The sequence below is a fragment of the Ischnura elegans genome, chromosome 8, assembly GCF_921293095.1.
Source record: "Ischnura elegans chromosome 8, ioIscEleg1.1, whole genome shotgun sequence".
Classification (NCBI taxonomy): domain Eukaryota; kingdom Metazoa; phylum Arthropoda; class Insecta; order Odonata; family Coenagrionidae; genus Ischnura; species Ischnura elegans.
Genome location: NC_060253.1, coordinates 42825311 through 42851540, shown reverse-complemented (window position 1 = coordinate 42851540; position 26230 = coordinate 42825311). Strand labels below are relative to the sequence as shown.

The window sequence follows — 26230 nt, the reverse complement described above, 5'->3', positions numbered from 1 at the left end:
CCATAGCTTGAAGTTCAGTGTTCTACCTTTTTTGCGCCGATAGTAATACAATATTAATATAAATAGCTGGTTAACAATTAATCTATTAACTTTGTTTGAATGGTACCAAAATTAAAATTAGTAGCAAGAGCGGAGAAATTTACAATTTATAACAGAAAATGCAGTAAAAGCTGTTCCAACGGGAAATGAAGAATTTTAACTCTCCTGAAAAAAAAAATCTCTTCGCTTTAATGCTTGGGGCAATGAAGCATGGTGTGCAGCTTACCAATTTTGAAGGGAGTTTAGTTGATGTGACTAAATGCTAAGAAAATTCTTTTGTACCAGAAAGACCAATTATTGTTACGCATTTGGTTGGAAGTATCTACTTTTAACATATTGAAGTCATGCGTAGTTTTCCGCGGCGTTGTCTAGATGATGTCTCCATGTTCCTGGGTTTCACCGCGTGGATTTTCTTTGTGACGACAGTTTCGCCGGTATTCCAACCGGCGCACAGTGGGGCCAAATCTATAAAAGGTGGCCATAATTAGAAAAATAAAAGTTCGGGGTTATGATTTCTTTTTACATGGTTGGGAAGAAACTTATTTGAGCTGCTGAGAAATAAGTTTGAGAAGCAGGTAAGTGTGCACCTCTTCGTAAAAATCACTTTCAAAGTGACAGGTGCGCTGCTGGGATACACATCCTCCCTCTCGCTTCGAAATACCCTCATCTTCTAGGCTCCTCCTCAGCTACCCAATTGGCTAAATTTAAAATTTAAAAAATAGAATCAACGAAGCAATGTGCATAGATAAAAAAATGTTGCTTTACCATAACATTGAAGCAAAATTAAAATTATTATTAACATAAATATTAACCAATAAATTGCACAACTTTTATTAAAAAATAAAAATACGAACATCATTAAGTTATATAGCAGTGCTCTGCAGTGCTCTTATATAGTTATATTATTGTAGCCACAACTGTCGGCTATCAAAACAAAAAAAAATTAACCGCCCCAACCCGCCCCTTCGTGAATTAATGAAGAAATACGTAAGTAACCTCCAACCGTATGGACGCCAAAGCGCGCAGCTCGTTGACACGCTGCATGCAAGAGGGAGCACTTACTTTATAATAAGCGAAACAAAATGAGTTCTTTTGCAATAAATTGACGCAACAAAGACTCAAGACAAAGTATATACAAAGTTGATGCTATAATATCTCGTCCAGTAAAGAATGATATCCCTAATGTAGTTTAACCACGTTGCATGCATGGATTCGAAATTTCGAATGCTGCTTGCAAGTGGCTTTCAGAATGTATGTTAAAACCTGGCAGATCTGCAATACAAACGCTAAAAAATTGGTGGAGGAGCCTAAGAAGGAGAAGGACTTAAAAAGGAGCTTAGTTTAAACAGGCTAAAGTAGGTGTATGGTTGTAGTAATGACGACAACACAGCTCGAGAACTCTGAAATTTCCGCCAATATAACAGGGCTCCATTTGGAGCTTCTTCAGGGATTTAATACTGTTTTACAAGCTGTCATCTGGCCATAGAATAAAAGATATTAGCTTAATATAGAGATCTGCGAAGTGTATCCTATCTAAACAGCACGGCTATTGTTGAATTAAATCACTGGTTTTGCATGCCAACAATGTTTACCCTAAATACTGTTGCACGAAAGGAATGCCATACAAAATTCATTGTTGCCAATCGAAAAAATGTCAGAGGAAGCGCAGGAAGCGTACAACAAATTGTTGAGGAAATTCAGGGAATATTTTACCCGAAAGTACTCAAGGAAAAAACTGTAGTGGACTTGGTCGTGAGATTGATGTTACATTCCGACTCGATTATTGTAAGTCAGATTGTGATGCGGTCCAAGTCATCGACAGTTTTATGTTCCGGAGCCATGAATATTGTGTATGAATCTTACCTGATAGAATCAGGATCTTCATCGGAATCTGTAGACGATTCTTTGGGTGGAACGAAGTCTGATTGAAATTTGTGTTTACGTTTATAAGCCTGTGCGCGCAGCTCTTTTCATATTCAACGTAGAAAACCTACTACATAATAATGTGTGATGTAAATGTGTTTGTTAACGTTTTATATATTCTTATAAAGACTTATTAGTTTTCATTTAATATTCAAAATGATAAGTGGGTTTATTCAATAATGCAGTTTTGTGCTTAAATAATTATTCATGGGACGAATTAGAGACGGATAATATTTAGTGTTTGCATTTTTTTAAGTGAGTGGTCGCGGGCCTGTTCATATTCTACGCAGACTGACTGTTATATAATAATGTTTATAATTTCTTTGTTACCTTATTGTGTTCCAGGATATATTTTTAAGCCATAAGTATGTATACATGCTTATAACGTGTACATTAAGATGCATATAACAGTATCGGAAATTAATTCGTTTAGAATTCGTTTAATGTTTGAAAATTAAAAATAACCATAAAATTATGATATTTATTTTTAAAAATTAATAAAATTATTAATCGATTGCCTTAAAGCTTTGAAATGCATTTCATATAATTTTCAAAATCAGTTTCATATTCGTAATATAATATAATTAAAAATATTCCCCCCCTTTTTACTGGACATAAGGAACAATTACTGTCTTATTTTAGTAAAAATTCCAATTTTTTGGCAAAATATAAATTTTCTTTATATTTCAATATCATATTCGGAATCAGTGACCTCGAAAACTGTTATATTCCAAATTTCAAACACATTGCATGATATTTAATAATTATGACCACCTTTTAAGCATTTGGCCCCACTGTGCGGCGTCTTCAGGTCGATGTCGGGATTCAATTTTTGGTGACTTATATAAGTCACGCCGGTTGGAATACCGGCGAAACTGTCGTCACAAAGAAAATCCACGCGGTGAAACCCAGGAACATGGAGACATCATATTGAAGTCATATATTATCTATCGCTATTACGTTGAGAACATTCCCATTAGGTTTTATTTATACGGTTTAGCTAAGAGCGTGTTACTGCAACCCTTATGTAAATGTTAACAGACAGTCAGTAAAGACGTAGTAAGTAGCAGTCAGAACGCGCAGTCATTTTGTTTCATATGCTTTTCACCCATGTTTCATTAGCTCTGACAGCGAATCAAGGAAGTAGACGTCTCCGGATGAAAAACAACTCGCATAGAAAATGGAATTGAGAAGTTAATTCTGGAAAAGACATCGATGTGGATTAGAAATATACGAACCTCAATGACAATACCTTGGGTGCTACAATTTGCCGTTATTGCCGTAGGAGAATGAATTATGACGTCGAGTACCTACGTGTTAATTTTTTCTACAACGCCCAAAAGCTGTGACGCTAATTTTTAGTTAAGCGCTGAATTTTAATTTATTGCTAATTTTTCCATAAATTCATCATCATCATCTTGTGGTAATCTGCCCGTAGGCAGGTTCCCCGCGCCAATGCTGTCTCCATTCCCTCCTGTCGCCGGCCACCTCCTTGAAGTCTCCATAACTTCCAATTTTTACTTTGTCAATAAACTTCAGCCTTCTCCTTCCCCTTCTTCTGATCCCTTCCACCGTTCCCTCCAAAGCTACTTTCAATATTCCATTCCCTCTCATCAAATGTCCAAGCCAGTTACCCTTCCTTTGACTTACTATGTCCATCAACGTTCTTTTCTCATCTATCCTATTACATCATCCATCTACACTTGCTCATTCCTAACTCGATCCGTCCACCGTATTCCTTCCATCTTCCTCCAAAACCCACATCTCAAACGCCCCAATCCTGTCCCTGTCTCTCTTCCCCATCGTCCAAGTCTCACATCCATACATAAACACACTCCACACATAGCATTTCACCAATCCCTTCCTCAATTTTAATTCCAGTACCTTGTTACGCAAGGGTCTTTTCTTCTTCTTGAAAACTTCTTTTGCCATTCCTATCCTTCTTTTTATTTCTCCTTTACTTTTCTAGTCTTCAGTTATCAAAGTTCCCAAGTAGCTGTAGGTTCTCACATTCTGTACATCACCTTCTTTTGTCTTCACCCTCATACCATCTACATTTCTCACTTTTATCACTTTAGTCTTCTAAAGACTTCTTCGTCGTCTTCTTCTTTTCCATAAATTGGCCTTAAGTTTTAAACGAGTTTTTTCGTCGGGGAAATTACCAGTTTAGCTGGGGTGATGCGTCCTCTTAAGCCTCTCCTAACGCAGCAGAGGGTTTCAAACGTCGGGGAACTCGCTTTACGACCCACAATCAGAGGCAGATCAATCCACTCTTCGAGTGTCCCAAATAGAGGCATTCACAATGATCACTCCCTTTCAAAGATTACCACCGCGCGGCGCATTGTTCGATTTCAATCAGAGACCATAAGAGAGGGGCGAAAGGAATCAGAGTGCAAAGTTAGGAGGATGGGATCACGTGACTTGGACACGTGGAGGATTTCTCGGTCGCATGTCCTCAAAGTAAGCATCCACTTCTAAAGGTCCAAAAATTGATTACGGTCCGCTGAGAAAATTCCAAATACAATTGGACGATAAGTTTTTTCCCTCAACATACATTATCAACAAATAGTACATATTTTGCACGGATTTGGCTTATCATTTTATCACAATCCATACGCCAGTAGGTACATCTGTAGTACGTACACCCACCTAAAGTCAACCGGCAGTGAATCTTTGGCAGGCACTTACAATTAGCCAGGAGGGCATTAGCAATTTTTTCCTGATGCGATTAACCGTGATTGATTCGTTTACATTATCTGACAATTCACTGAGCATAATTCAAAGGCTAATTATGTAGAAACGTCGTCCTGGTCAAAATGCTGACTTTATTTCCATTATCCAATGGTTATATCTGGTTTAAAAGTTAACCTTCGTCATATACCTTGAAAGTTCGATCATTTCTATTGTAACCTAGTTCAATAGTCAATTCAGATGATCGGGTTGTAACTTGATTTGATTTCTTTGTGTAGCAGCCATGTGGATTGTACGCAGTTAATTACATTGGGTAGTTAACAACTAGAAAATTATGCAATAGAGACTGCTATCATCCTAATATTTGGGTTTGCTAGAGTGAATAAAATGTATAAACATGATAAAATAAATCTACAATATCTGTTGTCAGTTGTAAGTATGAATGGTAAAACGTTGTTTACATTCTCATCTAAGAAATTGGCTGTAGGTGATAAAAAACGGGGAGATAAGAAGTGGATCCCTTCGGCTGGAGATAATGTACTCTTACACAGTGAAAGAGACATTTCCAAGAAGCCGTAGACGAAAATAAAACTTCAACTGGAATATTGATAGACTTTAGGTAGACTTTGCATTATTGGTGTCGGTAGAACTCAGAAAAAAATTAAGTTTCTTTGTACGAAAAGATAAGAGAGAAGACAAAGGGCTTATTCGCCAAATTTCTTTCATCGTCGATTGTAAGTGAGTTTGAAAACTAATTGGACCCATATCCTACTTTTCGAGATATTCTCGGAGAAATATATGCGGCCTTGACCCTTTCGCTAATAAGTTGATGACTTCACCTACTCCTGCCGATCGGATCACCGCGCCTCAGGTACTCCTTGGGTTCGCACATCGTCCTCGCGTGGTTCTTTTTGGTTATTTTCAATTTTGTGAGGGATTCCTTCCTTCAATGAGTGGTTCTCTCTGATCGAGTTACCGAGCCGGAACTCTAACGACGGACGTCACGAACTAATGAAAAGCGGGCGCCAACTTTCGTGTTTTTATTTTATTTTAAAATTAAGAGTGAGAGAGGCTGAATCCTCAGTAGCCACCCAATATTACGTTTTGCTTTCCATCTGCTTTGGAAGCCTTTTGAAACTGTTTTGAAACACCAAAATCTGTCATGGAACTGCTATGGAACTCATTTCCACTCATTTGTACCAAAAATTGGAAATATGAAGACGTTTGTAACTCATTCGTAATCCCCTTTCGAACTCCATTGTACAGAGTGTGTTGGTGTGGAACTCCTTTCTACAAAATGTTCTACGAAATGTTGGCTATTCATTGGCACCCCATACTGACTTTATGTTGGAAATGAGATTAAAACCAATGAATAGCCAATATCTGATTTCTGTGGAGGACTAGCCCCCCAAAATCGTCCCTAGGGGTGCCCCAGAGCCCCTTCTGTGACTTTGAATATGTATTATTGTACATAGACACATGGAAAAATTGCTGTGTCCGGACTCAAACAAGAGGGCTTTGAAAAGGTTAGGGGGAAAACTATCATGAAAACGAGTTCGATGAGGCATAAAATATTAGTAAACTCTATAATTAATCATGAGTAAAATGATAAAACTAATTGTATAGTTCACTGGTTCATTAATTTTACCATCATGTTTGGACGCTTAGCGGCATCAGAAAGAACAAGACTTGTTACTTCCATTTGATCTGACGATGACGCTAAGCGTCGAAACGCGTTAGTATTATTAATAAACCAGTACAATAAGTGTTATCAGTTTATGCAGTTTGCTGTTTCACTAAATCTCGCCAAACAAGTTGAACTCCTGATTAAGCATTATAAATATAATGGGGTAGCTGATATGGAGTTGGCAGTCCATGGCCAACGAAAGCCAAAATTGGCATCTTAGTCCAAATTGGCCCTATGTGGTAAGCTACAGGGGACAGGAAGATTTTCTTCGTTATAGCTCATGCTTACCTTCCATCTAGCGAATTATTTTAACGATTAACGATTTCGGATATATGTTAACGACCCCATTCTCTAAATTCCAGATAGCAAGGAAAACACAAGGAAAAAGGAACTCTCGGGGAAATAATGAAATACCATGGAAAAATCAAACGACTTCATTGCCAAAGGGGGCGTACTTGAGAACAATGGAAAGCTAAAAAAAGAAGGGGAAATAAATTATACATGAATGACATTAAACATCAGAGGACGTATGAATAGAGGGGCTGATACGGGAAGTTAGATCAGTGGCTGATAACGCCTTGTTTACTCACTTTCCGAAGAGACTGCAGTTGATAAGGGCAAGTTTGGAATTTATAGTGAATAACGCACGATTAAGAAATCTCACACGCATGAAATAAATATCACATTTCAATAGAGGAAAGTAGACAAAAATAAAGACCTAGGTAAAAATCGAAGGAGTAAAGGTAAAGTTAAAAATAAAACGTGTTAACACAAAAATTCACAACTCTAGAAGGGAATTGCGAATTGTTACCTATTGTTTTCCTAAGGCGTTAAAAACAAAAGTATGGTACATTAAATTATTAAAGAAATTGAGGAAAATCGTAAAAACCAATTGTAACTTTGCTTCTTCTAAAGTATTTTCAGTATTTTTTAGCGCTACCGGTCATTACTGTTTACTACTCGCCGAAGTTATGACATCATTAGGCCAGAGTTTACCATGCCATCACCGGTGTGCCCTTAGTGCAAATATGACGAAATATTAAAAATGCTTCGGAGGACGCAAAGTTACAATTGATTTTTATAAATTAATCATGCATACCTTTCACAAAATAACGTATGGCACCATCTCATTCACAAGGAAAAAAGTGTCGTTTTAAAAAAGCTCTAACGGCACTTACTTATGTAGTACCCAAACAGGGACGCAAGTATCCAGACAGGTGCTAGGATAGCAACTACGGGTTGTACAAAAGTAAGGTTCCCGTATTTAAAAAAAATACAAAACTATGTTTATTTATATTAATTTTCACATCGTTGAAAAGCTTATACTTTTGCCTATTTTTCAACGTAGTCTCCATTTTTTTCGATACACTTTTAAAGACAGTGGTCCAGCTTTTTTATCTCTAAGATGAAGAAGTCTCCCGCCAACCTGTTTAGGAAGTGTGCGACCTCTGCTCGGACTTCATCGTCGCTCTTGAAGCGTTTGCCACCTAAGAGTTTTGTTTCGGGGATATAATGAAACACCCACGCTTCATGTCCGGTGACGATAAAGACCAACAACTCCTCCCCCCCCTAAAATTGTTGAAGAAATTTGAGAGCACAGTCAAGGCGTTTCTGCATGTGTCCGTCAGTCAGCATACGGGGGACCCAGCAAGCACACATCTTGCAATAACCCAACGTTTCTGCTGAATTCTTTCAATTGTGCCGTGGGAAGCTTCAGGAATGCGTTCAAGAAGTTCACGGACAGTGACCCTCCGATCTTTGAGCAGCTCACTATTGATCTTCTGGACAATCCAAAACCGGCGGTCTTCCACTCCGTTCTTTATTGTGAACTTCCGTGCGACCCTCGGCAAAAGCCCTGCAACATTTGCGGACGAGCTGAACGGACATGCACTCTTCACCATAAAGTTCAGTCAGTTGCTGATGAATCTCCAATGGCGGTAACTTCCTTGCAAGGAGAAATCGGATTACTGCTCGATCCTCACACTTGGCGGGAACGGGGATCATCACTTTCATTGTTGACGGTTGCTAAGCCAATAATGAGCGACACAGTGAATCGCCGGCTGGCGGACTCGAGAGTAGGACACTGCACACGGCAATGTTGTGGGATTTAGCGTAGCACCTTTGCTCAACATTGCGGCTCATTGGGAACCTTACTTTTTCGTACCAAACTTCTTACTAGATTTCCAAATTTGGTTTTTTGCTCGAACACCCTCAAATCGATTTATTTCATTATGTCGTGATCAAAGCGAGTTTATGTGTTCAAAAGCGAGTTTTGTGAATAAACTTAGAAAGAGACGTAAAACTACAATTAAAAATACAGATGGCCGTGAAGGGGACTATTAGCCGAAAATGCTAACATTTCTGCATGTTTATAAATGTTTTTTTTATTCGCCGTAAATCACGTGAAAAACTAAAATTGATTGCAGGAATAAGAAGGGATTTTTATTTTTCTTCCCAATGGTATGTGTTTCCACTATATATGACCATTACCACTAATTAAAATGTGGAAAAGAAAAAAGGCCTGCAGGCAATAATAAGGAACTTTATATGTATTTCTTATGAAAATAAGTGTAAGGGTCCATTCTAGGGCCTCATGGACTTCACAATATTCTTACCGTTTAAACTTTCCCTGAACTTTCATGAACATTTTAAAACCAAAATTAGCCAAATCGGTCCACTCGCTCTCGAGTTTTAGCGAGACTAACGCACAGCAATTCAGTTTTTTTATATATAGAGAATAAGAAAAGTAAATATATATAAAAGATCTGTTCATCACTGAAACTAATGCCACAGCGTGTTAAAATTCAGTTTGATTGAGTGACATCAGTAGGCTATTTCGTTCCTGTGCATGACTTAAGAAACCTCGTAACGAGATTATCTTTCACTTAAGTGAGTAAATTGGTGGCAGTAGATATTTACTGTAGTTGTACGAAAGGAAACGACTCCTGAACAGAAACTTTGGCGACGCAAACAACTTGTCTTTTCAGATAAGCACGGTTTCTCGCGCGAGAAAAGCGGCGGATACCGATAAGAAAAAAAAGAGATACGCTCTAATGAGGGCCGCTTGATGCGCTGGGGAACAGAAAAACATTCTCAACGAGACGCAATTCCGCACGACAGTGTTTTCGAAATAGGTTCGACCCCAGAAGAATGCAAAACTATGAGTTTACTACCTGATACAACTACTAGGTATTAAATCTAATTTTTCCTCAATGGCTATTTTTGAGGAGAACGCGCAATTATGATCATTAGCACCAGTTTTTTTTTTAGCATTTTCGGCTAACAGCCCCCTAGACGACCATCAGTATTTTTAATTTTAGTTTTGCATCTCTTTCTAAGTTTATTCACAAAACTCGCTTTTGAACACATAAACTCGCTTTGATCACGACATAATGAAATAAATGATTCCGCAGACGAATTATTGCTGTTATCCTAGAACGAGTAGCATTCAACTACGATCGGGTGGTAGGTTATTGTGCCAAAAAAAGTAACGGTTGGAGAAATTAAAATCATTTTTCAATAATGAAAGGCGTTAAAATACAGCAATGAATATACTGGATGATGTTGTGCTGATGGAAAAGTAAAATTGCCACAATTGGTGGCACCTCTAGATCCATTACGCTCATTAGTTTCTGGAATTGGTAATGATTCTTAACACTTTTTGGCCAACATTCAAAAATATAACAGAGATTTTCAAATGACTTAGTCATCCCTTATTATATACACTCCGCAAAAATGAAAATAATAGTTTATCAGAAAGCTTTTAATTGATAACAGAATTGTAATATTGTTGCATATAATGCTGATGAAGATCTCATATTCATTTGAATTTAAGGAAGTTTTATTTAATAACCGCATTTAATAGAGAGGATACAAACGGTATTGACCGAAAAAAATTGTAAGTATGACCTTATTTGTTGACATAATTATCAGTAACACAATGATTAGATAAACGTGGTAGAAAGGTGGGACGAGCGTCAAATGCTTGGACTTCCACAGATATTTTAGCCGTTTTCCATTTTTAGTGAGAAGTAGTAACTACAATTGATTTATGCTAAGATAGATAGATACAAAGGTAACACTATAAAATATCTCATAAAAAAGGCTACAGCGTTAATTGTAAGAAAATATGCTTCGATGGATCGACCAATTTACGAGAGAAAGTAAATTGAAGTTCTGGAGGTGCATTTATTATCTAGCATTTAGATGAAAAATTCACGCGGCATTAAACATTGCGCATATACCGTATAAATTTTCCTTTAATGATGTATTAATACAAATATTGCGGAAGATGGAAATATTGTTCAAATTTTCCTCCTGCTGGTACCATGGAAAATACCGAAACTCCACATGCGAATTGCGGCAAAAGTGGCGTCGCTACGTTCGTTTCAATACTTTCGAATTCAACTGTACTTACATACCATAAAGCAACACCTAAAATATGAACATGTTGTGGCAGTAAAGTTGAGTTGGACTTTGCCACAAGTAACTTTTACATATATTTTGGCAGTACTATATTTTTCATACCAACTTAAATGCATCAACTCCACTGCTGTCGTTATAAAATTTGTACGGCGAAAATTCATTTTGTTTTTTTACGGAAATAGTTATTTATTTGCATCGAAATCTTATTTCACGAAAAATATGGAAAAAAAATTAGGCATGTATTCTTCTGCATCAAGTTCTCTTTCGTATTACTCGAATTTACGCCTTCTGTGACGATTGCGACTGTCTTCTACGCTGACTGTCGCTGTAAACGATATTAAACAGAAATCACTCGTTTCTGACGCTTCCTTACCTTATTATTGTGCAATTTCAACATCAGGGCATGTAATTTCTGATTGTAAATCGAACTTTCCTTCCTATCATACAAATCACAGAAAGTGCACAAAAAACACACCTAATCTGAGTTTGCAATCCCCTTGCCAATCCCGTCATCGCGATGGAGAAGGACGCCTGAATAAGTCTGCCGAGACTTCCTTCACGTGCGGTACCATTGGCATACCCAGGATCAAAACTAGAGGGGGGCAAGCCGAGGTCTTTCAAGTTGTAACACAGAAAAAGTTAAAGGAACAAAAATCTTAAGTAAAAATTATAACAGCGTTTCTCTAGTTTTCAAAATTATTGTTCGAAATAAGTTTTAGTTTAATTACATGTTTTATAGTAACATTACTTTTCTTGAATTTAAAGAAACTTTGTTCAAAACTTCCGTTTTGAGCTAAATTTACTTTTGGTTTTAGGGGGCAGAGCTGCCCCCCGCTGCGTACGCCCATATGCGCTACTAGATCATCTTCCGTTTTCTCCTCGATATTGTCCCACTCCCTCACAATGATCATATATACTATGGGATTAAGGTCTGGAGAATTTGAAGGCCAGGCCAATGGTTGCACATGTCGATTCTCCACGAAGACCCTCTTTGCAAAGGCTTTCCTCTGAATGGGGCGGTTTTCTTGAATGCTAATCAATTTCTCCGCCTCATGGACTACCCAGAATGTAAAAAGGAAAGAAGTTATCTCTAAAATGCGGACGTAATCTTGGGAGTTCATCCGTTTTGGATTTTTGCTGGAAGTCCCGGTCCTGCTGCCGTCATCACCTCCCAAAAACATAAACTAATGTGCCCGAGTCTTTTGCTTTCGCAAAACATGAGGTGGCTGAAACCTATAGGCTTAGCGGCTTATAAGCCTTTAGGTTTCAGCCATCACTTATTATAATTTTAAGATGCCTCCACCCAATGCAAGCAACGAATCGGGAATGAAATATCAGGATAGGCAACCTTGATTACTGCCGGCGTCAAATTGATGTCCCGCTACAATGAAAATTTATATCCGAGTTTGTGTGCATGCTAAAACAATAAATAATACATCATATTGTAGAAACTGTTATCCTCAATTCTGATTTATTTTTTGATAAAAAAACTAAAATGTAGACACGCCAGTGCAATAAATGACTCCGCGCACCCTAAAATTACCCGTTTTGTCAACCACATGAACTTTGCAACTCAGCAGAGGGAAAACTACTACGTCTACGGCATTCATCTTGCACAATAAGTTGCGAACATTAGATGGGATAAATAAAATGGCTTTGTCGTATTTTTAGAACGCCTATTTTGTAGTTAATTAGCGAAAACTTTAAAACATTATCTAGTCCAACAGCCCAGGGAAAGCTGCCAACTTATTTCCGGCTCTCAGATTCGAATTTTTTTCAAAACCGGATATGGTTAACCACTGCCGCCCGAGACCTTAATTTTAACATTTTGCCAAAATTCAGGCTGAATTTCGAGATAAACACCTACGGAGAATAAATTACAACAACTAAGCTCCTTTTACCGATAATCATCGATGAATGCATCATGCAAGATTATTTTGACGAATTTTAAAGTTTTACTAAAGAATTTTATGGTTTCACAATGGGTAAGAATGGTCAACAAATGGCGAGTATATGCAAGCTGCGTGCAACCAAAAATGTCTGGCTGCTTGTAGCATCAATTCACATTTTGCCTTTTGGGTCTCGAAATTCAGCTTGAATTCGAGATGCTGATATAAGTTGGGAACTCTCCCACATACGGCAAACATGATCCTGAAAACATTCATTTTTTTGACCCACCCTAACCTGAATACCTCCCAAGAATCTCATGAAGCAAATTTCTAGCTAACAATAAGTACCAGCTAGGACGTGAAGGGAGACAAAAGAAGTATGAATATGGCATGCTTCTACCTTCTGAACCATTCCATTAGTAAATATGACTTCTCTTCTCATTTGAACAGGTTAGCATTCAGTTTCCACTTCATCTGCCTCCCTTGAGTGCACTAGGGAGGAGGGATGGCACCTAGGGACTCGACGGCCAAAGACCGGGAGGAGACGGCAACCAGGGGTGGAGAAGGGGTCACAGGGGCAGATGCTGTACCACCCAGGTGGGAAGCGCCCTCCTACCGCCGTCGGCCCATCAAAGGATCCACCATGTGGCTGAAAGGGAAGCGGCGAGACGATGATATTGGTGAACTCTGGCGGATTCACGACAAACTCTACGATCTGACTGACTTTATCAAGATGCACCCTGGAGGACCGGACTGGCTGACGCTAACGCGGGTGAGTTAGATTGGGTTGAGCCAATAAAGAATATGTTAATAAATAAAAGCGAACAAACTATGTATAAATCCACCAATTTATTTGTGTGGTACTACTAGTTTCGACGCAGCGGCGTCATCATCAGGTACAACGGCTACAAAGAAACAAACATCCTTATATATCATGTGGTATCGGGAGGAATAAGGTAGGTGGAAGGGGTGGCTGGGAAATCTGAGGTGTGTGATTGGGCGTTGTGGGAGGGTGGTGAGAGTTGGAGAGGGGTGGGGTGTGGAAGACCGTTGGTCGGGAGTAACGGAAGGTTGTTGGTGACTAAGGTAATGACGGGGGTGTCCGTAGGAGTGGGGGAAGGGGAAGGATTATGGGTTGTTGGTTTTTCCGTGAGGTTCAGGGAGGCTATTAGGGGGGAAAGGTTCTCAAAAAGGATATCATTAAGAAGGGGAAGTTTCTTGATGCTGTACCACCAAACACCACCAAAGAATATGTTCTGTATTGTGGAAATTCTACAGAGAAAAATTGATTTGTCTAGACCGGGACTCGAACCCTGATCCACCAAAATTGTGATGGATATTTTAACACTTGAAGTACCAAAGCATCTTATGCCTCAGCAGTGTGTGCTATGTAATGACACAAGCTGCTTTGTGCCAATTCACATCTATCAGCATAAACCATCTTGTCGTGTCAACCCAATTAAACTCTGCATAAAAATAATATACCTTGGTAGTTCAAAAGATTGACCACCTGGGGCAAAGTCGGAAGATTCAGGATCAAAATCCGGTTAAGGGTAATTATTTTTCCTCTGCGGACTTCTTGTTTTAAAAGTGCACTTGTTACTGAATCCATGAAAATATGCCGATGACCTGTCTACAGTTATACCTTGATCGATTATGTATCACATTCACTTTGAATACATCGCACATAAAATGCAGAGATAAAGTAGACACTCTTTAATACGAACAACGCTATTACGAAGTTCTCGATATTACGAAGCAAATCGTTGGTCCCGACGAAAAGGCCTATCCAATCTATGGTAAAAGAAACGTTATTACGAACCTCAGTCCCGGTCCCGGCGGTAACAAAATGAACTTTATTACGAAGCTCCGCGAAAAAGCAATGGCCTTTAGGTGGATATACACTACGCTACGTTATCATCATTGATCTACATTTAATTTCTCTTCTTTTACTAATAAGCTTCATTCCTGTGGAATTATGGTGACCCACTCATTAATGCTCGTAAATTGGACGTACAGTTAGTCCTCTTCCTACGCGCATTAGATTTACGAACTCTCAGCGGTACGAGAATTCGAAAAATCCAAGCACGCCCGAAATTTCAAATTTGGCGACTTTGGATCATGCCAATGCGACACGTCGTTGAGTAGAGGAACTCGCACTTTGGGCATAATCTGAATAAAGAATCATTTAATCCGGGGTGAAGTCAGGAATGTTCAGCATTTCGCCCATTCTTTCTTCCCGCGGACAGCGATTTTTTCGGCTTCAGCTACGTTGCAAGCTAGATTTGTTCGTAACAATCGTGAATGACGCACGATTGTGATGCAGTGTTGCATTATGCAGGATAAACACTCTCTTCGATGCCTTTTATGGGTTTATCAACTTGCGAGCAAGATCTCGGAAAGCATCTTCTTCGTATATCGAGGACTTACACATAATTTAATCGCATATATTATACACTAGACTCTGAAGATTATAAGTGCGGGAGATTGAAGAGGCAAGTAATTTTGACAAAGTATGTTTGTTTCTTTCGATGATTCCTAAAAGAAACGTTCATACGAACTTCGTTATTATGAACCCCCGGTTTTTCGGTCCCGTGAACTACGTAATAACGAGAGTCTACTGTATTTTGAATAATACCCTCTCCCCAAAAAAACAAAGTGCCCTGAAGAAAACAGTTCACTCAAACCCATTCCCTCCCAGACTTCTATCTGTTTCTCTCTAAGCTTCCAACCTGTTATACCTATATTCATACATATACGTTCTACGAAGGAATCCCTTTCTGGAATACTTTTAGTAACTCAATATTATTACTTGATTTTTCATTACCCCCATGGAGCCCATTTTATAAGCTCCCTGCTTGAATTTCATTGGTGTACTTTGCCCATCCCATTAAATACCCCCATAAACAGCCACTGCTAGGATCTTAAGGAAGTGGATGTCATACAACAGAGCTTGTGCCCCAAAAATTCACTACCCTGCATAAAGTGAACTTCTATCATAACATATAATCCAAGCAGTTGGTGATTTGCGTGAATTGTGAATTAGAATATACTGTTTATAACACCCTCAAGAAAAGAACTTCCCAAAATAACTTACTTCAAAATCAAAAACAGCCACAGGTGTTAAATCCTAAATTTGGAGGAAGGAAGATCTTGAGAAAATGGGGCATGTAAATAGGCAATTATAGTGAAGTCATTTAAATTCTGCCATTGTTTAATGGAGCCATTGCAAAAATTAAAGAATTATGCAATGAACATGAGAATGTATTTCACCAGCAAAACAATTTTTATTTTAAAAGTTGATTAGTTAAATTAATTGGACCTACAACTGCAAATAACTGAATCTATCTTGAACAACTGTCCTCATTTTTATTTATTACAAGACATTTCATCATTTTTTCATGTCAATAGCCTAACCCAGGGGTCGGCAACCTGCGGCTCGCAAGCCACATGCGGCTCTTTGGATATGAAACTGCGGCTCTTTAGTTCCATACGCAAATATTACTTATTAAAAAAAACATTTAAAAATGATTTTGAATCGACTAACGAGGATTGGGCACCATTTCTCTCTCTCAGCCCATTGTACTCGCTTTTCACTCCACCTCTCCCCCGTGACACGCGTTGTCACTGTCGTCAGTAAGGTAGAAGCAAGCTCTCGAATGATGCCGTCGCCGCTGTGCTGTGGATGTGCGAAAGAAGTGGGGGCCAGTCCGGCACGGTTCACGACGTAAGCCAGCAATTGTCGCTCTCATCGTCCGTCACTACTCAAACCGACCTTCGCCTTCCTACCGACTTCGCTCAAACTCAGCAATACGGTTTCACTGCATAATACACCAAGAAGCGCTTTGTGTCCAAACATTTCCGGCCGAAATAGTTGAGGTCATGAATTTGGTAATCAAGATTGTTAACAGCATCTTGTCAAAACCACTCTACCATCGTCAGTTTAAAGAATTCTTAAATGAAATGGAGACTAAGTATTCCGACCTCCTTCTTCAAAATAAAGTGCGATGGCTTTCCAAAGGTGAGGTGTTAAAACGTTTTGCTTTGTGCTTAAATGAAATAAATACATTCCTCAATGAAAAAGGCATTAATCACCCTGAATTAGAGAACGGCAAATGGTTGCAAAAATTTTATTTCATGGTAGATTTCACGGCAAAATTAAACGAGCTGAATCTAGAACTGCAAGGAAAGGGAAACCCAGTCTATGTTTTGGTAGAAGAATTGATTTGTTTCGAAGAAAAATTAACTATTTTTGCAGAAGATATTCAAGAGCGGTAAATTGCTTCATTTTCAATTTCTAAAGCAATATCGCGATAAAACCAGTGCAACTGTTGACACGATTTACTTCAGCACAGTTATAAAAAAAATTAAAGATGAATTTGCTGACAGATTTTAGCAACTTAAAACCAACAAAACCACTCTGGCATTCATAGTAAATCCTCTCAACACAAATAGTGACGAAATCCACATTGAGCCATTTGGAATTGATACTGGATCTTTAGAAATGCAATTGATCGATTTAAAAAGTAAAGCTTTGTGGAGTGGAAAATTTACAGAGTTGAAAAGCAAGTTGGAAGAGTTGGAGGTCCAGAAATATATGTACGTAACGCAACAAAAATGGACAGCTTTAAAAGAATTGCCGTGAGTTGAGGCACTTATATTCGACGCATGGAATAGTCTTCCAGATTGCTACAGTGAGGTGAAGAAGTTGGCATTTAGAGTACTGACAATCTTCGGATCAACATGTTCGTGCGAGCAAGCGTTCTCTTGCATGAATATAATTAAAAGTAAAGTAAGAAGCCAACTAACAAATGAAAATTTGGAGTCGTGTATGAAACTTAAAACAACAAGTTATGAGGCAAATTTATCCGAACTTTCTAAAACCATGCAAAGCCAACGCTCCCATTGAATTTGTTTGTTTTTATTTTTAAGTACAAGTTACATTGTTTAATAAAGTTTAAATTTTTGAAATGTATGCTATTGTTTGTTTTTATTTTCACATCGATAGGACATGTACTTGCAGAGCAACACTTTGCCAATTTCAAAGAAGTTAAAAAATGGGTTAATTAATGGTTTAACTCACAGGAGTTACAATTCTTTTAGAATAATATCCATAAATTACTTCAGAGATGGTAAGATGTATAGAATCTAATGGCCAATACTTTGATTAAATAAATTTTAAGTAAATACTTGAAATAACGTGTTTTATTTTGCGAAAAATCCGGTAAAGACTTTTACACACACCTGATATATTACCTAATTTGTTGTAAAAAAACACTACTTATATAAGAATAAATAGACATTTTTCTTATGAATAGTTAGATTCGTTTTTTTATCAAAAAAATATTTATGCGAGTGCTATTTATTGTTGGCAAGAAAAATTTTTGTGGCTCTTTAAAACTTAGAAATTTTGTAAATTGTAATTTTTGGCTCTTCCGACTCAAAAGGTTGCCGACCCCTGGCCTAACCTAATGAAGATAGGTCTTAATTTATCTGTTCAAATACGCTATCCATACCTAATATATTAATTCTCAACTCTTTCTCTCTTCTCCAATGTCATCCAAATAATCCGGCTATCTAGGGTACTGACATCACAGAAGCTTTCGAGTCTCACCACCTTTCGGAGAGGCCGACAAGAATGCTGGAGCGATTTTTTGTGAGAGAGGCATCAGGACCCCGGAACAGTGCATACACATTTGCCAAAGACGGTTTCTACAACATCCTGAAGGAACGTGTGAGGAAAGAGTTGGCGGTAAAAGACAATACCAGACACCTTGGGCCTACTCTTAGAACCAAATTGGCAGCAGACTTCTTGCTCATCTCCACTCTGGTGGCTGGTTGCCTGGCAAGCAACTATTACAACAGTCCTACTCTCGGAGCATCTATATATTACATGTTCATGGCCGTGTCTGGAGTGATGCTAACTCTACTCACCATTAGCGGTCATAACTTCTTCCACCAAAGGGATTCATTGAGGGTCTTATACTTCGACCTGTCCTTAATGTCCTCTCGGGACTGGAGAGTATCCCATGCCCTCAGCCACCATCTCTTCCCAAACACAAAGCTGGATTTGGAAGTTTGTCTGTTTGAACCATTTGTTGAGTGGCTGCCCAATCCTAAGGTGAGTAAAGAATATAAAAATCAGTAACATGATGTTATTTCCTCGCCTGATAATGCTACTATTCAGCTCAACTATAATAATGAATAGGTGTTATTTTTCTGTGGATCTGTGATGTTTCCTATCTTCTTACATGTTCCATTACAGAAAAACTCCCCTAATTAATGACAGCCACTCATTATAGCAATATTTGTGCACTTCAAGAGAAAATTTGATGAATTTTCAAGTTCATTTTAGGTAGAACATAAAAAAAATATGAAGATATCATCAGGATTTGATAGCATGTGCACTCGCTGTGTTTCACGCCTGCTGACAAAGGGTTCTGCTCCCTCAAACTCTCATGAAAAGCTGTGAAGTATAATCCGAGAAAAGGTTCACCATTTAGGTTTAAAATCAGGCTGCATGCTCTTAGAAGAGTCACCCTTTCACCCTCTCTGAGAAAAAGCCAGGAGGAATCCTCAACTTTTAGATGCATAATTATAAAAATGAACAAAAATTTACAGCCAATCGTTGGAATATCTAACGGGTATTGAAATAATTGATATCATATAAGATAAGGCAAAGAGCATAGCAGCTGGAGCCGGTCATGTGCCGCTACGCACCCCTAAAATACTGCATTTTGCTGTTTTGAATATATTTCATGATTCAAGATTTGCAATTTCTTTCCTATGATAGGTTTTATTATTATTTCTAATGATATCACTGAGTCAGCGGGTGGCATTGAAAAAATGTCTTCTTGAAACAACTTACTGGCACCACCCATTATTACCTCTGTATTGGTTTAATATCATATCAAATTCCTAATGATGGTCCCACTAACTTGTGATTCCTCCGTTTCTTATCCACATGAGACCAAATCAAATCCATCCCAAATAATTGAGGATTATTAATCAGTGATCATTAGCTCATCATACTCCTTAACAATATTGATGAAAAATTTTATCAAAAAGAAGCTAGAAGTAACAATGTAATAATTCCTTTTTACTTTTGAATTACAGAAAGGATTTGTGATAAGATATGTGTCTTGGATTTATAGCCCTATACTCTGGGCTGTAATATTCTACGCTGAGAAACTGAAGAGAATTTTATCAAGGGAGTTGGAATGGAAGGATGCCATTCCTCTCATTATACCACTGACATTTTGGGCTTCAACTGGATTTTCTCCAGATTGCATCCGGGGTGCTATCTACACATGGCTCAGCGTAATTGCTGTCTCGAGTTTTCTATTTGGTTACATAGGACTCAATGCAGGGCATCATCATCCTGAGGTAATATTTACCTAAGTATAACGAGAATAATGAGAAAAATCAGACTAACATTTATATATTCAAATGCTAATGAGTGAATTTATTTCATATCATTTTCAGCTGAACCATCAACTATCACACTGATACTCAACTTACATTTCTCTAGTTTCTTATATCATTATTCCAATTGTAGTTCATAATCTGGTGAACACAGTTTCTCCGTCATAATTGGTCCATATAATTCAAAGATCCAATGATGGAACATAAATTTTCTCATAGTTGAATTTTGACTTGAATCAGTAACACTGGCCTCAGCATTGGAATACTGATATCCTTTACCAAGAAGCCATTAATTTGCACATTTGGGCATCGTAAGAAAGACCTCAAGAATTGAGTACCATTTAAATACATGGGTAATCAAGCTTTTAATTTTTTTCTCTGCCCTTTGGATGAGATTTTAACTTGGAAAATAAATTACCGTATATGTCTGAATATAGTCCCCCCTTTTTTTCCCAAAAATGCCTGTGGTAAAAGTAAAGGGGGGGACTATATTCAAACGCATTTTTTTAACTTTTCCCTAAACTGAAGCCTCAAAATTAGGGGGGGTGGACTATATTCAGATGGGGACTATATTCGGAGAAATACGGTACTTGAAACACAAGACTGTTTTTGGAACACAAAATGAATCTTTACAATTTTGGGCATCATCGCATTTAAAAAACGTAGGAGTAAGCCTTGAGAGAGAGCCTGGATAAGCTTCAGTAGCTCCCATTTGTGGTACATGGAGAACAGCATTCCATGCTTTCAGTTCAATCATTTATACTGGTGAAATTTCACTCAGAAGTCTCATTTCATGCTTGAAGTGTTCTTTTTCTCCATTGCCAATTCTCCATCGGGACATTCAATGGGAACAAATTATGTAATAGGGAGTGCAGAGAATATTAAGCTTTGTGTAAATAATATATTCATTTCTTTAGGTATTCCACGCAGGGGATACGCCACGCAAGGACAATGACTGGGGACTGGCCCAAGTAGATGCCATAATGGACCGAGTTGAAGTTTGCAATGGTATCCAAGAATTTTCCCTCGTAACTTTTGGAAATCACACTCTTCACCACCTCTTCCCAACCATCGACAATGCTCACTTGGCCAAGTTATATCCAGTTCTCATCCAAACCTGCGAAGAGTTTGGGAAGAATTTCTCGTTTGGAAATTTGTGGGAGACAACAAAAGGACAGTTTCTACAAATGGCCAACAATAGGCCAAACCCAAAACCACCAAAATGATCTAATTGAAAAGAATTTTAGAAGCTAATCACCAATGAAACGCCCCAACTGATTTACCCAGCACAGACTGTAAAGAAGTTGGTGAATTCTTCTCAAGATGCCTTAGGGAGTGGTTATTGTAAATTCCAATATGATGAGTTCATCGAAACAAGATTAAAAAACATTTAATTTTAAGGGGGTAGAACTATTTCTAAATAACAACGATGGCAGATGACGTTCATGAAAAATTTTCTGAGTCATGAAAAATTTGCAAAAAACAATACACATTATATGTTCAAAGGGTTGGATTAGGGAAAAAGACTTTTAAAATCTACAATGTTCAAATCCTGATGGTGGCGTGAATAATACTGATCAAATTCGTACAACTACATGTGTACCTTCTTCCTGTCTATTAGTGTGACTAACACTGAATATATATTTTACTCCACGTACATATCAGATTCAGCTGAAGCTGTATGTCTGACATCAATGAATCACATTGATCAAGTATCAACAGAAAGCTAATAAATATACAATTAAGAATTTTACTCGCATATAAGACTGGATGCCAAATATTTGTGTGCATTTTTTCCAAAGAAATCCAATGCCAGTAAAAATTATTTCATAAATATATATTTGTAAATAATATATTTTTGTACCATGATATTATTATAGCAGCTTAATCAGAAATCTGATGACTAAATGTAAGACTGAATTTTCCTTGTTTACCCAATAAAACAAAAGAATCATGTAACTAACATTTACTTGTTAATCCAGTGAGGTTGGAATATACTGAAAGGGGCAATACTGATTCTGAGCATGGAGTGCAGTGTGGCAGGAATGGGGGTGCTAGGGTAGAATTAGCGATGCCCACTTCGACCAAAACATTGACAATCCACTATTTGGTGAAATTTTTGGTCATAACTCGTTCATACATTAAAATAAACTATGGGTCGCACAATGTAAACGTTTTTTCCTAATTTCACTGGTTGGCTTTACGAAGTTATCAAACTTCTCAAACATCTTTTCCCAGGGAAAGATTATAATCAATCACCACGGTTACGTTCTAGAACCAGCTGAGATGAAAATCAAATGTTAAAAGTGTAAACTAATCATTTCCCTGCACTTATACTGATATATAATTTTATTATAGCCAACGGAAATCTAACAATTACAGTACAAAAGTATATTTTTCAGGATATCCCCACCAGTAAAGTTACAAAAAGGACACCGAGTTTATACATTTATAGAAGTAATGCAAATGATGGGAAGACTCTGATAAAAATCACCCGCTAAATGCTAATTATTATGCTAGCATTTTTCACTCAATGCAGCACATTTACAGAACAAAACTTAGCCACCTCAGAATATCTGTCAGATAAATCCAAAAATTGTCAAACTAAGATGGCGGAACTTTGGCTAGACTAAATACTCGCAAACAGCACCTCCATTGCCTCTAGCACAATATTCCAACCTCCTTGGGTCTAGCAGTTTTCAATGCTCCTTGTTTCCATGCCCAAATAAATCATTTGCGTTAAAATGTTACGCAAAAGGAAAAAACTTTCTCGTTAGCTCTTTTCTTTGGCAAGTTTCAAGTTTTCCTCAGGCCAAGGACTTTTTTATTTCTGACCTCGTAACTATTCCACTTCCCATTCCTTAAGAAATTAGATTGTCATCTGTTAATTCAACAAATTTTTAAAAATGTTGATAGTGAGAGAGATTTCAAAAATAAAGAGATCCGAGTTTTTCTGTTTTCCTATCCCTCAAATTTGTCCTATCCTATTCCTAGATATACATATTTGTACGCACAAAAAATTAAAAGCCTTGACACTTCTGCAGAAAAAGGCGAATTCAGCATCATATTTGGGTAGGGAGGGCAATGACCTGAGTGTAGAGGAGTATGGAATCCCCCCAGGAGTTCTCCCATGTAATTTTTTTTAAATACCCATTTTTTATACATTTAAGAGCCTAAAATTTCATTTTCATTCTTAAAAACAGGTTTAATTGAACAATTTTGGACATCTCTCTCTCCCTCTCTATCAGCATCATAAGGATAAAAGTGTTTAACTAATAAAAAATTTTAAAAATTTGACAAATTTTTGGGAAATGGGTCAGGACCCCCCACACCTGCCCCTGTCTACAGATAAGTTGATTGGAATAAATAAGTTGAGCAACTAATCTGCTATAGTGTGCAAGTATAAATGCACATATTCCAAATACCAATTGAAGTTGATAAGAATAATATTTCCTTCCCTTTGAAGATTGCCTTCGAGTATCGGTAAACTAGTTTCAGGATATTTTTCTTACCAACTTAACACGTTGCATACGGATGGCGAGAATTCTCGTCATTTTTTTCCCAAACGTTCCGGACGGATGACGAAGATTCTCATCATTTAGGCGTGTCAACCTAAACAATTTTAAAGCGTACAATACGTATTCGTTAGTACGTTTTCAGTTGTTGTTCGTTACTCATAATGTTTGATTGGTTAAAGTTATATTCTAAACATCAGCTTTTTAACCATGTATAAACTAAAGGCATTACGCCCTAATAGGCACATTTTTCCAATTTTGTTGTTCCTAGGAATTTAAATACCCCAGTGCACAACGTGTTAAATCAGCATATGACATCTGAGGGATGAAGACCATACCAGTGGTTTTGTGCCACCTCGAGCCAAAAGGATGGAGATTGGATGTGTGGAATCAGCATGAAATAAAAAAAAAACTCCAAAAGGATCATCTTGCTGATGACAACCTTTCCTTACAAACTCTCATCTCCTGGAAATTGCATTACCCAACCCTATCTCTTTCTAAGCCAGATGAATTCTTAACAAAACAATGAAGCCACTATGGATTGCAATTCTTCCTTTTCTCAGTAGTGCTTCATGTTTCTCTGTGAGACATCCCTTTCCTTCCTCCACCTTCCCCTAATCTGCTTCCTAAGCTCCTAACTAATCCGTCCATAGACCTCTCCTTTTCTACTCCCCCACTTTGTTGCCATTTAAGCTAAATATGTTCTGTAAGTTGCTCATCTGACAATGTCACCTGTTTGACAAAATCTTGGCCTCGACATAAATAGCTGTGGAAGTGTAAGTAGTCTTTCTTGTTGTCTCAACATGAATTATAGATTCTACAAAGTATGGCCAGATATATTTTTGGCAAATTGATTCCATGTCTCCGGACTTAGATAAGTTGATGACCTCGAGAGCTATTGTAAAACTATCTATTGCTTCTCAGCTAATCCTTGGACTTGTGCCAAAGCCTTGAATAGTTCAATGTTGTTTACACTCTGTTGAGTGACTTTTTTCTTAGTGAGCTTCTTTCTGAATGCGCTACTGACCCAACTTTCTAATGAACACACCAACTCATGGAAAATGTACCACTTTTGCATTTTTTATTTCTAAATTATGATAGAATGTCTTCATGAGGAAGCAAGTGTGTCTTTTTTGTCATAACCTATCTTTCACTTCCATCTATGTATTACATTCTTTTGACAGATAATGATTTCAAGTCTTAGTGAACAATGCCATTCTTAACAGTTGTGAATCCTGCTGTAGATTGTAAATTCAACAGTAAATCTATCCTTGGCTGGTCATCTTGAAGCAAATTGCAGAAAATGTGCAAAACTGAGATAACTTCCGCAGAATGGAAAATGAGGATTCGAATATCTTTGAGGATATGTGCATTTCCCTGATAAAATATATAAAAAAATATTGATATGTATTTGCCTGCTCTACATGCAAATGGAATTGAAATGGTGTAATCCCAGATCATTTGATTCCAGAAGGACATGATTTTAGCAATAGCTTTACCTTTAGCATACATGCTGTTTATCTCAATGGTATGGCATAAGAAGGAAGTGATCAATGGCACTCCAAAGGGTTGGTAAGGAAGGGTGAAGATGGAGATGAAAGAAAAACCTATCAGTTAAATTTACCAATGTCCCACGATTGTGAGGATTCATGTAATTGCTTTCTTATGACATGACCTATCAACTGGATCCTTCCCTAGTATAAGTGCGCCACAGTTCCTTCTCATATTCTATCCTTGATTAAACTTTTATTTGCATGTTCCATCTATTTACCTTCATTACCTGCCACCACCCTTAGCAAAAAAAACTGTTGGATTTTAACAGTTACTGTTGGATTTTAACAGTTACTGTTGGATTTTAACAGTTACTGTTGGATTTTAATAGTTACTGTAGGATTTTAATGGTCACTGTTGGATTTTCTACGGTTATTCTTGAGTTTCAACAGTTACCGTTGAATTTTCAACAGTTACTGTTGGATTCAACAGTTGTCCCAATTAACTGTTGACATTTTCAACAGTTTTTTTAACAGTTTTTTCACTCTGGGCAGCACAAGGTCCCTTGAAGTTCATGTCTTTTCTAGTTGACTTTCCCAATCGCCCAGGACTCTGATTCAATGGAGTACTACTCCTCTCATGAATACTTTTGCATACTGTTTCTGTGTCTCCTTTCAGTATTCTTGCATGAGTAGCACTTGAACCTTAATTTTTTTCATTTCCATGCAATCAAAAAATCAGTCTCTGTGAGCCTTTTTACAAGAGAACATTAAACGATGGATGGTAAAAAGAATAGCCTAAATGTGAAATCCTAGCTCTGGAGACTCAAACTCATGGACTTTAGTATGACAGTGGAGGATTTAACCCCACCACCAACATCTCACATTTACTGACACGCAAGAATTTAGTTCTGATAAGGCAATTACCCAGGAAGTGGTGTCTTCTAAGCCCTTTCTCTTTGATGCTACTATCTGGGATGAAAAGCAAAAGTATCACACCTAACATCATGAACTCCAGCAAAATTTCCATGAGAATTATGGCTATTGATTTGCACCGTGTTCTTCACAGTGATTCAGAAATGTCAGAGAACACACTTACACAATCATGATTTGAATCCAACACACCTTTCATTATTTTTTCATGAA

The 26230-nt window shown here is 37.7% G+C and overlaps 1 protein-coding gene across 2 annotated transcripts in view; it reads left to right on the top strand.

Annotated features, from left to right (window-relative positions):
* Positions 1–22042, top strand: part of LOC124163546 (cytochrome b5-related protein-like) — a 65447-nt gene extending 43405 nt beyond the window's left edge. For both annotated transcript variants that reach the window (XM_046540518.1, XM_046540519.1), the window contains exons 2-5: positions 13105–13426; positions 18236–18775; positions 19771–20040; positions 20997–22042. In XM_046540518.1, the coding sequence (XP_046396474.1) occupies positions 13160–13426; positions 18236–18775; positions 19771–20040; positions 20997–21305 (1386 nt within the window). In that variant the 5' untranslated portion in view covers positions 13105–13159 and the 3' untranslated portion in view covers positions 21306–22042. The remainder of the gene's footprint in view (positions 1–13104; positions 13427–18235; positions 18776–19770; positions 20041–20996) is intronic.
* The last annotated feature ends 4188 nt before the right edge of the window (positions 22043–26230 follow it).